At 27.8% G+C, this 13,694-nt stretch overlaps 1 protein-coding gene across 2 annotated transcripts in view; it reads right to left on the reverse strand.

The window, feature by feature from the left end:
* Window positions 1-6,526: 6,526 nt before the first annotated feature.
* Window positions 6,527-13,694, reverse strand: part of ths (thisbe) — a 64,627-nt gene continuing 57,459 nt past the window's right edge. For both annotated transcript variants that reach the window (XM_035094508.1, XM_035094507.1), the window contains exons 2-5: window positions 13,585-13,630; window positions 11,914-12,046; window positions 8,314-8,420; window positions 6,527-7,334 (exon numbers count right to left, since the gene is read on the reverse strand). In XM_035094508.1, coding sequence (XP_034950399.1) covers window positions 6,876-7,334; window positions 8,314-8,420; window positions 11,914-12,046; window positions 13,585-13,630 — 745 coding nt within the window. In that variant the 3' untranslated portion in view covers window positions 6,527-6,875. The remainder of the gene's footprint in view (window positions 7,335-8,313; window positions 8,421-11,913; window positions 12,047-13,584; window positions 13,631-13,694) is intronic.

Raw genomic sequence — 13,694 nt, forward strand, 5'->3', positions numbered from 1 at the left:
TTGTCTCATACATCAAGACCACTTTTATATTTAAATATCGACCCGCATAAATTCTTCAAACTGAAAGCCAAAGTCGATGCTTTTATTCTATTCGCTACCGATTCAATTGAAGAGACTGGAAAAATATTAAATGATCTAGTGTTTCAATTTCCTTCTAAACCGGAAGCACCGTTTTATATAATCGACAAAAATCGACCTGGATGTGATGAAGAAATGGCTCAGTTGTTATTAAGTTACTTACTTTACTATGGTGCAATTGAATCGTACTTTATTTGCTTTTCACCCTTAAAACGTAGAGTATTTATTTTGACACTACATTCGTTTTCCGAAAAAGCTCCAAAGCCATGGATTCCACTATTCAAAATAATTGACGAACCATTAACCATGTTTTTACGACTATATAAAAGTAAGTATTAACTGTTGACAATTACCGTTTTCGAGACAAAACTTACCAGCTGGCACGGCATCCGAACTGTTCCGAAGTTATTCAAAAAAAAAAAAGGATTTTTCGTCATACCTGCGCGGAAAGTTCACTTTTCCATTGGAGAGGGGTTGAACTTCCCATGCAGGTATGACGAAAAATCATATTCAGCCCTAGAGAAGACAATTAGACTAGCTTAAACCACGTGTTTACTACCCTCGCCTTCGGCTCGGGTTGTAATTTTACACGTGGTTTGAGCTAGACTACTTTCCCTCCCTAGGTGTGAAATGTACTATTAACCGAAGTCGTTTAGTTTTGTATGTTTGAGGCAAAGGTTAATGATTAAAAATTTTTGTTATATACAATTTTAAAAAATTGATCAAACGACACTTATTTTTAAAAGGATAGTTGTCGATAAAAAAAATTATGCAATAAAAGAAAACGAACTTATTTGGTGTTTTAATACAGGAATAAAATGATCTTTTCTCAGAATTAATCTTCGGCTACGATCGACAAGATTCGGTTGCCGTGCAAGCTGGTAAGTTTTGTCTCGAAAACGATGAATATTTGTTCGTCATACCCGCGCGGAAAGTTCACTTTTCCATTGGAGAGGGAATTCACGTTGAACTTTCCACACAAGTATAACGAAAAATCATATTCAGCCCTAGGGAAGACAATTAGACTAGCTTAAACCACGTGTTTACTATCCTCGCATTCGGTTCGGGTTTTAATTTTATACGTGGTTTAAGCTAGACTACTTTCCCTCCCTAGGTGTGAAATGTATTATTATTTAAACTAACCTTAAATATAATTATTAAATTTTTCTAATCTTTTAGATAATATATGTGAAAATTTTTACTTCAATCGGATTCAAGACCTTGATGGATATACAATTAAAGTCGCAGCACCTTTGCGATTTACTGGTATAAAAGGAATACAAAACATTTATGATAGCAGTGATATGAATTGGATAATTCCACCAGTCATAAAAATGTATCTGCAAAGTATCATGATTGCAACAAAAATAAAAATGAATTTCACTTTTTTCGATCTTTCAGATAGAGATACAATGCTGTCACTTTACAATAAATGTGATTATGATCTTATAACGCTTTCCGGTTATAGTTCTGAAAGATTTTGTTATAACCCTCTATATCCAGTTCATGATTCATATTTGAATTTTATGGTTCGTCATCGCGGTTATAAGACACCTCTTGAAAAAATAAGAGATTTTTACGGTATTTGGACTCTAATATCACTACTTATTCTTTCATGTGCAACTTTCATCGTAATATGGCTGATAACGAAGGACTTGTCATTCGCAGGATTTGAAATCCTACGACTTTATATTAGTTGTGGAATTGAAACGAAAATAGACAGGACATCAAAACGGATTTTCTTCATGATGATTTTTCTGTATTTTTTGGTATTTCATGCAACTTTTAACGGTCATTTAGCTGAATTTTTAACACACCGTGAATTTCAGTCTAATCCTGAAACAATTGACGATCTAGATGATCCTCGATATACCAAAATAATGGGCCCTTTGGACGCAGGACAATTTTTATTAACTCATCGAATTTATGAAAAATATGAACTAGTATTGAACATAAAAAATTGTATAGCATCACTTAATCATTCGGAATCAACTGTTTGTATTGCATCTACTGATGAATTATATCTTAATGTAGTTATGTTAAGTTTAATGCGTGAACAATATAATATATTTTTCCATATGCCGAAAAACTCTTTCGGCCTAACACGTCATTCATTTCTTATGAACTTTAAGTCTCCATTAAGATCTCGTTTTAACAATATTTTTTTAAGAGGTTATGAAACAGGAATATATGGCCGATTTAAGGATGAGGAATATGGACAATATATTATCAAATATAAAATGGAACTTGAGAAGAAAGAAGTATCTATCACTCCTATTGATCTTGAATCATTGAAATTTGCATTTATAATATTGGCAACAGGAATTTCATTATCAACTACTGCCTTCATCGGTGAAATATGGATAAATAAAAAAAAAAGAATTAAACAAGAAGAAAATAACCGAAATTTGACTAAAGACAATCTATTCAACTTTAGGAAAAGAAACATGGCTTGGATTCATCGACGAGAAAAATGGCCACAGAAACTGAAAACAAGGACGGTAAACACATGGTTTGAGATGACTTAATTATCCTGTTTATCTCCATCACTTATAATAAGTAATTTTCAAGTTATCCGAAGTAATTATTTCACTAAGACACCTTTTAAGTATCAAGTTTACTTATGACAACCCAAAATTCACTATTGAACAGAAATATTTCTTTTGTCATACCCCCACGTAAATTTCGATTTTACTCCCTGTTCAGACGCCGTAAAGACCGACATTTCTTCCTTGCATAAAATGACAATATTTGTTTGTGCGCATGTCTATGCGCATGTTGTTCTTCTTTACAAGGCAGAACGTCTCGCTTTACTAACCTCTAAACTGAGAATAAAATCGAAATTTTCGTGACAATATGGCAAAAAGATGTATTCACATTATGGGAATAAACACACTGTAAATCCCAGTTTTTCCAAATGCATTATTTTAATGTAGATAAGTGTGTTAAATATGACGTCACCCATTTGATCAACATTGTAGTCACTTTTAACGCATTTCTAAGTATGTAAAAAGTGACTATAATGTTAATCAAATGGGTGACGTCATATTTAACACACTTATCTGCATTAAAATAATGCATTTTGAAAACTGAAATTTACAGTGCATATAGTACTTCTATTCATGAGATTTTATTACAATTTTTCTCACTGAAGAAATACTATATTTTACTCCCTTGTTAAGAAATATACTACATTTCTAAATGTGAAATTGTCACTTTTTACACTTACATTTAGTGAAAAATTTCTCTTTGTGTACGACACTCAATATTAAACAGTCTCAGCGTGTTGAGACTAATTTATTAAAATAACTTTAAAACTTCTTTGCGCTTTTTATTGATCAATTTTTCAATTTATTAATGCATTAAAAATTATTAATATTTGTTAATATATTGGTTAATTTGTTTTGGATCTTTGTGTTCTATTTTACCCCATCTTCGCAAATATAGGGCCACTTTTTAGGAGTGATGTAATTGTATTTTTTAATAAAAATTAATTTTAAAAATAAACAACCTATTAAATAATTAAAAAATGTGTTGTTAAATAATCCTGTCAAAAAAAAATTATTAATTTTAATTATTATAAAAAAAAAAAAGTAGAATACAAAATAATAATTATTTATTTCAATTGATTTTGCTAATTTGCTAGAATTGACCCAAGTAACGAATTTCGCTTACTATTTCCTTCATAAACTCCCGGAAATTATACCGACGTCTATCAAATATCCGTCAGTCTGGTTAAGTTCCTCAAATTTACATAGAAAAATTTAAAAAATCTACTTTAAGAAAAAAAAAAAAATACTACTAAGATGTTAGGATGATTTTTTTCAAAGAATATCATAAATAATTGTTTGAATATTCAAACAACAATTATTCAATAAGGATTTAAATAATAATAACAAAATAATTTAGCATTGTATCAACGTGTATTTGACAGTGATTTTTTTGTTTCTTCATTGTTATTTAAAGTTCATTCATTGTGTTTATTAACGGCACACATTTTTAATATTTCCTTTTTTTCTTTTATCAATTAAAGTAAATTTTTTTACGTACAAATGTGTTTTAATGTAATTATTTATTATTTCATGATTCGATTAATCATTTTCATTAATTACATACTTTGGAATGGTTTTCTTTTTTTATTGCTAATTGTTACATTACAATGAAAATAATTAATTTTGACTTTGGCAATAAAATTATTTACCAAATCATCGCTCTAATTAAAATGTTCATTAATTACATAATATTTAAAAATATTATTGATGGTAAAAATAAAAAAAAAAAAGAATTAAAGGTGAAATAAAAAAGAATAAAAGCGATGATAAGTTGACAATTGTATTGTTTATTTTTTATTTAAAAAAAAAAAATTGTCTAAAAAAAATTCTATTTAAAAACAATTTTCATGATTTTTGGCTTAACATTTCATTTCTCATAATTATTATTTTCCCCCATTTTATTATACAATTTTTCAGCAAAAATGACTATGAAGCATACTCTCATATTTCTGTTTGTTAACTAATTAAAAGCGAATAATAGTCATTATTAATTTATTATTTAAATAATTAGATGTTTTTACTATATTATTATTCTGAATTTATTTAATTTTCATATTAGTGTGCCTAAATATTATAAGTATTAAATATTTTACAATACACATTTTTCTATATATATATTTATTTATTTTTAATTATATTTATATATATATATATCCATATACATATATATATATATATATATATATATATATATATATATATATATAATATTTATATTTGAGTTTTTTCATTAGTTTATTATGTTTACTATCTATAAAGGAGTAGTCAGATTCATTTTTTATACTTTTAATCCTGTCACTGAATTAATAATCTTTATTTTTATTTTTCACTGTATATTTAGTACAATAAATTAAATGACTATCCTTCGAAGATTGATTATTATTCAGTACGTTAATTATTTTTTCTATTGAGTCTCATTTGATTGTTTATTAAAACAATTCAGATTATGTAGAATAAATTTTTAATTCGATAAAATATAAAATAAATTACTTTTGAGGAATATTATTAATTTAGGTCATGATAATTACATAATTAATTTGTTTGAATTCACTTGTAGTTTATTTTTCTCACAAACCACGTGGCAATTTGGTGAAAAATACAAATACTAAATAGTCAAGGAACATTCTGCCATATGAGATTAGACTTATAAGATATACAAAAGATGAATGAATTTTTTTTTTTATTTGTTCATTACAATATTATTTAATTATTTGTTGGTTTTTTTTTATCTCATCGGACATGATGTCAAGTTATAATACCATTATTACAATACAATATATCATACGTTATATTAGTTTTCTGTTATTAAATTATAAGCGTCAAATTGTATATGATTTTTTAATAATAATATAACAATTTATTCATATTTTTTTTTCTGACATTTTTGTTTTTATTCAATGTGCGTTTATTGTTTTCCCTTTTTTCTTTCAGCTAAATTTTAAATATTTTTTTTTCATTGTTTTGTTTAATAAATTATTTTAATTATGTTTTATTAATAAAAAACAACATCAAGTAAGGCCAAGTAAAATTAAATTATTAAAAATAATAAAATTGACAAGACAATAAGTACTTTTAAGTCGAAAATAAATTGATAGAAGACTTTTTTTTTTTAAATAATTAATTAATCAATTAAAAAAATTCTTCAATTCTTTTACACTTCTTGTTTACTTATTTTTTTTATTTATTTTTTTCTTTTTTTTTCTTTCAATGGAACAAATGCTCCTGGATTGACAAAAAATTTATTTTATTTCCTATAATCTAGTAATACAGTCTGCAGTATTTTTTCTTTACTTATGCAATTAATTTTATTTTTTCTTTCACTAAAAGATTAAAATTAAGTTTCCATTTTGTATTTAATTAAATGTATACTTTTTCATCATTATATATATATTACACATGCTCACACAATATTATACCTAATTAAAATAATAATATTAATTTACAAAAATGTATAATATCAATAATATTGATAATTAATTAATTAATAATTAATGACAATTAATAAAAATAAAAACATAATTACATTCAATTATTCAATCATACAAAAATACATACGTACATAATTCATACAGTCATTTGTAAAATTGATTATATCTATTGTGATTTTATTATTTCTTCAATTATTCATTGTTTATTATCATTTGTTTTTTGTTCTTTTTAATAACAAAAAGCATTTTTCCATAAAAAATGGTTTTTTTATTACTTTTTTTTCATTAGAAAAATTAAAAAATACTTTGGGCATTTAAATATACAAAGAGGGTGATATTTTTTATTTTATTTTATTTAAATTAATTTATATTTATAATATATTTATTTATATAAAAAAAAAAATTAATAATGACAATAAATTAAATAAATCTAAATTTTTTTAATGATTAAAAATGATCTACATAGTTTATTCCTTTATCATTGTGTACACATAATATAAATAATGTCGATAATGTAGAAAATTATCTAATAATTGTTTTATCAAAGGAATAAACTTAAATAACACCCCCTATGTACCGATTTTAGCAGCTTGTATGTAATTATATATACATACAGACGACAATATATAGGCTTTATTACGCAGGCATATTTGAGGGCGATAAAACGCGACTTTGGCCAATGTTTATCATACAGGCCCAGTAAACATACATTTAGCAGTCGCATTTTATTTAAACTTTTAAGAGAGGCAGTCTTGATCTTCGAGCCATATTTTTTTATTTATTTATTTTTTTTTTTATATCCTGAAAAAATAGTGGCTCAATATTTACTCAAATCCGATAAATGAGCAGGATGTCGTCTTCGTGGACTAGCGTGTAATAAATCGTCATGCTTTAATCGATTCGTATGTCGATGACGATGTTGTGTCGTTAATTCTCTTGGCACTTGATCAGCTTGAAGGTAATTTCGCTTTCGTACCAATCCTAATTGATGATGTTGATACTGATGGTCGTGAATCTGTTGGTGTTTTCTGTGAATTAAATCACGCTTCTTGTGATCGGTATTACCAGTCATCCAATCGTTGTGATCGTTAATGCTGAAACTTGGATTAAATTTCATAAAATTGAAACATTCTGCTCTGCCACGTTGACCTTTTATTGGTTTCCCATATTTATTAAATCCAAGGTATTTCGAACTATCTACTGCACTTTTGTATCTTAGGTAAGGTCCATTGTAGGTCTCGTAGAACTGGCACATTGCATCTCGCTGTTTTTTTGGCTAAAATACATAATAATAATTTTTCATTAGTCACATGAAGTAATAATCATTTCCTTAAAAATTAATGAGCAAGAAAATTTATAATTACATCGTAATTGTTTCAAAATTATTGATGGTAAATGTCAAGAATACTAGGTTATCTTCTCTTGAAGTCCTGCTTTGAGTTTACTATTTGTGAAAATCAGTGAGAAAGAATGTATATTCACCGATTTGCAGTTATAAAACCACTACTGTTTAAATTAGTGCTACTATTATCATTTAAAATAGTAAATATTCATTGATTCATGTTTAAAAAAACAAGGTAGGCCTAAACAAGGTTATAAAACGGACCTGTTATTGAAAAACAGGACTTATACTGGTTTAATACTGGAAAATGACGGAATAATAACACCTAGCTGGTTATTGTAGCATAAAAGCTACAATTACCCAACACAGAAGTGTGGTTTTTACTTAATCGTTCATTTTGTGCTGTGAGGAGGTTTCCTATACCCTTCGCTGTCACTTTTATCACGCAAATTACGCATTTATTTACTAGTTCATAGTTTCATTTTTTTTTTTATAGCATAGTAGAAAACTAATATATTTTTTTAATGCTCCTTAAGGCCTACAGTCAATCAAACAGTTAAAATAAGCCCTGTTTAGAACCTCCATAAGGGAAAAATTTACCGTAAATAAGAGATTTTTTTTTTAATCATTAAAATCGAAATTTTGAATAGTTGAATTGAAAAAAAAAAATACTTTATCCAGTGTATAAATATTTCTTTGGCTCAGCTAATGGACCTTCTGTGGCCCTGCTAATGGTTTTATTGTAGCATTTATTCTTGAATATAAATAAATAAATGAATTAACCAAATTTTTAATCAATAATTTGGTTTTTTCAAGAGTCAGTACCCTCATCTTGACATTTACCTTTGTATCAATTTATATTTGGTTTATAAGACTAAAAAAAATTGTCAATAAAACTTATATTTTATCTTACCAGAGCAACAGGTTTCCAGCGTTTGTTGAAACAAATATACCGCTGAGATTTCTCGGCAAAGATGTACAACTTCCTACTGAAGTCATCAGACTGTGTCGTCAATTTTTCTGTAAATCAAAGTTAGAATAAATAAGATTAATTTATTTTTGTCTCAACCAATCATCTATACTTTATAATATATAATAGAGAAATTTAGTGATAATAATCCCGGAAGTGATATTTAAAAAATAAAAAATATATTATGGTATGTGCGAATGGTTTTGCAGAAGAATGGAATAGAGTACGAAAGAGTATTTCTTAGAAAAGAACTCTTCTGAGGTTTATGGCGATTTGAGTTGTACCTACATCGACGGGGGACCCTCTTTCCAAGCACTTGCGTGCCAAGTCAAGAGATGAGAATAAAGACTGGCCAGCCGCGACTAGTTGGTGCTAATGAAGGAGACACAGACTCTGTGTGGTGTGTGCTCTACCACTTAACAGTTCAGAGTACCTGCCACTCAACCTTTCTCATGTCGAGAATTATGAAATACACGGTAGATACCCTTTGTTCATTTTATTTAAGTATAAAAAAAAAAAATAATGTCATTGTAAATAGAGGCCTTTTGTTAAATAATTCGATTTAAGTTAAATATAAAAATAAAATAATCCTAAATAGTGAGATAGATAAAATGTTGTTTTTTTTTTATTTGTATCCACACGTGACCTGATTGCCCCCTGATATTCATGAGCCCCACCTACCAAGCCTATCATCGGTGGTAATCGTATCTAAAAGCCGGTGCCCTTTTGATTAAAATTGGCTTTTAATTCATTCGCCAGCCTTTAATCTTGAACCCGTTCCGATCAGATGTAAAACTTTCTATGATTTCACATCTTCAACAATAACTTGTCCTATTTTAATTTACCCAGAAAAATTGATTTTATCAAAAACCGAAAATTAATTCTTGATTTTATTCATCATTATTAGAGATACAATATAATAAACACATTTACACACACTCTAACGTGCAGCTTAAATTCCCTATCCTACTTTTTTCAAAGAATCAGTGAATATTCACTGATTTTCAGTGTCAATCCAATCACATAATGCATTAATAATAAGATTGACACTGAAAATCAGTGAATATTCACTGATTCCCAGTGCCCATCGAATCAATAAATTAATCAGTCGTTGGATTGACACTGAAAATCAGTGAATAGTTACTGAAGTGCTGTAATTTCACTGATTTAATTTAAGAAAGCATTTAAAATATGTGAACAGTTTTGAAGTCAATTAGAGCAGCCTTGCTGCAAGGATCACATCCTGTACCTCTAAAAATATTCACTGATTTTCAGTGCCAATAATAGCACTAATTTTTTTAGAGCTGTAAATCAGTGAATGTTAATTATTTTCAGTGATAATAATGGCATTGATTCCAACAGTGATTGTTTTATCACTGCAAATCAGTAATCATACACTATTTTACACTGATTTTCACTGATTTATTTTCATAAAGTATATATTAGTAAATTCTCTCAATAATTCCTTTAAAAAAATCAGTGAATATTCACTGAATGTCTTCACTGAATGAATCAATATTTGAATTATCACTGGAAAATCAGTGAATATTCACTGATTCAGTGTAAGAATCCTCATCCAGCATAAATTGATGTTAATGTTAATTATAAGCTAATTAATAATGATATCGATAAAGAATTAAATTAAAAATTATGCATATAAATAATTTAATTGATTAAGTATAGGAATAAAATAGTAAAAATTAAATTGATGTAAATTATGAAGAATGTCGAAGATGTTATCATGGTAGCAATAATCAAAATAATCAAATTGATCGTACAGGCATCTTCGATTTTAATTACATTAATCGATGCCAATTTTTATGATGAAATAAATGCAATAAAAATAATGAGATATTGTATAAAAATATGAAATATCTAGCTTCAAGGCGAGAAAATAAATTACGTTGTGTTGTAAGGGAATAGCAATCGGCATCCTATCGCGAGAATATATTCAATTAATTAATGGAAGCCGCACAATTAATTGGTGGGTTGTGCTCCTGGTAGAACATCAAATCAAGCCACCTTAGTCAACTCATTGAGATGAGTTGAGTTCAGATTAAGATACTTGCTTTTTCTCTTCTAAATAAGACTCATCAGGTAGTGATGATGATGATGATGATGGTGGTGGTGGTAGTGTTGGTGGTAAATGATCCAATACATGGTATAAATTAAAAAAAAAAAACTATCGTGTGTGATGAATATAAAATGTTCAATCTTTTGCATTTATGAGGCTGTTTATAGGAATTCTTGATTTTGATGTTTCCAAGACAACTTTTATTTAACGAGAATCGATTGGCCACCCTGTGCTTTTCATTCTGTGTGGTCTGCTGTCATTTTTCTTTCATATATTTATCAATTGTTTTATAGACATTTTAAAATAATTATATCGTTAACTAATTATATGTCTCCATCTATATGTTAATTGACAAACGACTGAATTAGTTGTTAGCAACACTTTTTTCTTTATTTATTTATAAATTACAATCTGTCATGAAACGACAATGAGTAATTGTGATGATGGTGAGTTTGATTTGTTCAAAGGATTTTCCAGAAATCATCACTTCGTGGCTTAGGTGAATCTTTTTGGTAGATCCAAAGAGTATTAACAACACTTGACTGATTTATTTACATTTATTTAACAAATCTTCTTTTAATTATGAATAAAAATAGAATTAGTTGAATCAATATTTTTTATTTCATCCTATTAATTATTAATAACTAAAATAAAATAAGTAAAGGATATTTTTAAAAATACTTTCATAATAATTATTATAAGAAAATGGCTCTTAATGACTTTCGATTTGCCTTCAAATAGCCGGATAGACATGACGATGACGTAGAAATCATCACGAAGTTGGAATTTAATTAATCTAGTACCAAACACTATGATTATCATGTCAGTGGAGTAAACCAGACTTCACCTGTCGTACTTCTTTTAGCATCATGTTTGAGTTCAAGACCGTATAGTGTAATAACATATACATAAAGTGATGGTTTATGTTGGTTGAGAGTTTGAGAAAATAAAATAAATTTATAAGCGAAAAGAAAAAATAAATGGAATAAGAAGAAGAATAAAACCACAGCAGCCAATCGTCCGTTTAGGTGTTAATGATAGGGTCACTATACACGTTCATAACAAGAGCAGCTTTCCACGCAGGCTCATTTCATCTTCTTGCTTTGTATTATGACTTTCATGATGCCGACCAGTTGCTTCAGCAGGGGTTCTCTTTATCATCTAGAAATTCATTTGAATTTTTCTAGGATATTTTTTAAATTTGTTCTTTCTTTTTTTTTAAATATCATTTTTTGATGCTTTCACACCAAGAGTACATTGAAAAATCCATAACCATCGTGTTTTAAAGGTTGAGAAATTTTAAACGTTAATCGATGAATGTTTTTGGAAGATGATTTGACTTATTTTGATTAATTGACATGGGATACTTGAGAATGATTAATAGTTTAGACTCTAAGGCGGTTTGTTTTTATCTAGTTGAAATTTTGTTACTGGTAAATATTAAGAAGAATAGAAAGTAAAATACTTACGAAAAGGTGCAATCATTTCATCACGAGCTAATGCTTTAATCGTGCGTCCAATCACGGTAATATTGCCGCTGCTGCAAGTCGAGTAGAGACTTACGGAGCGCACCATTGCCGGCACCGCCCCGCACATCACCACCTAAAAAATAATCCATTCATTAATATTTATTTTTTATAAAGTATCTTTGTTTATAATAAATAATAAAAAATTATCACCAATTGTCTAATTAAGTTTTTTAATAATATTAATTATTAGAACAAAAAATTTCATTAATAATCACTGGGTTTAACTACACTGAAAAAACAGCTTTTATAGGACCGGAAAAGTTTATTTTAACTCAGTCGGTATTTTGATGAGATAAATACGTGTTTCTACGAGCAGTAAACGTTTCTCTGTAACGCCAAAACACCAGTTTTGTGATGTGATTAAAACTTGCGATAAAAATCTGTTTTTGTCATACTCACACGGAAAGTTCACTTTTCCATCAAAGAGGGGGGGTTGAACTTTCCACGTAGTTATGATGAGAAATCATATTTAGCTTTAAGGAGGATAATTAGAGTAGCTTAAACCACGTGTTTACTACCCTCGCCTTCGGCTCAGGCTGTAATTTTACACGTGGTTTGAACTAGACTACTTTCCCTCCCTAGGTGTGAAATGTACTATTACGGACACGTGCTGATATACAATTGTTTTGCGGAAGAAGTACACTGTAAATCGAAGGTGTGTTAAAATAACACGTGTAGATAAGGTTACTGTAACACATGTTGGATGTACAGTGTAATTTTGAGGTTAATATTCATCATTTTTTAAATCGAATATATATTATACGAATTTTCGATGATTTTTAATGTAGAAAATAATTGTGCACTTCTAAAAATTGTAAGATATGGATATTTTTCTTTTATACTGTCTAAAATCATGTATATATATTATTAAAAATTTGAGGTGATACAATGGAGGTTATGTTATCCTTTTTGCTCCTTATAAGAAAACTTTCTTTTATTTTTTTACTATACGAAAAAGTTTTGTGGATTTTCCTAAATTGCGGTTTTGTGAAGAAGTTAAAATTAGTTTTGTGATAACACTGTAAACTTTAGTGTTTTATTTTAAAACATTAAAAGTGTTTTAATATGACGTCATCCATTTGATTAACATTGTCTTGATTTTAAAACGTTTTTAAGTGTTTCAACTCTACAATTTACAGTGAATAAAGACGAATTTTCTAGTCCTTCAAAAACTGTTTTAAAAATGTAAACCTTACATTAGATTGTTCCTACAAGAATATTTTTAAGCACTGAATTGAATGATTCAAACAAGGACTTATTATTAATAATTCATATTAAATCTAACTAAAGAGTGAAATAAAATTTTGCTTCATTATTCAATAAAACTTGCTGGATATTCCAGTAAAAATTAAAGGATTGATTCATGTACACGGAGAGAAAGGAATTGTAAATTTTACTCAAAAAAAAAGTAGTCTGTCGTTTTGGGTACAAAAATGGCGATAAGAAATTGTTTGAATAGTATACAAAACAATTTTTTCTTGTAAAAATTTTATTGCACATTCAAATTGCAATATTTTATATTTATTTTTGTATAATTTAAAATTTTGATTCATAATAAAATTTACAATTCCTTTTTCTCCGTGTAGTAAAATATAATTAATATTAACTTACCATCAGTAGGCACAAAATCTTCGCTAAGACGGCAAGCTGTGGTAACCTGAAAGTAGAAAAAAGAATAATATTAAATATTATAAATCATATATATATATATATCTAAAGTA

This window comes from Chelonus insularis, unplaced genomic scaffold (assembly GCF_013357705.1).
Source record: "Chelonus insularis isolate UGA/USDA-ARS -01 unplaced genomic scaffold, ASM1335770v1 scaffold_367_pilon, whole genome shotgun sequence".
In the NCBI taxonomy this organism is placed as follows: Eukaryota; Metazoa; Arthropoda; class Insecta; order Hymenoptera; family Braconidae; genus Chelonus; species Chelonus insularis.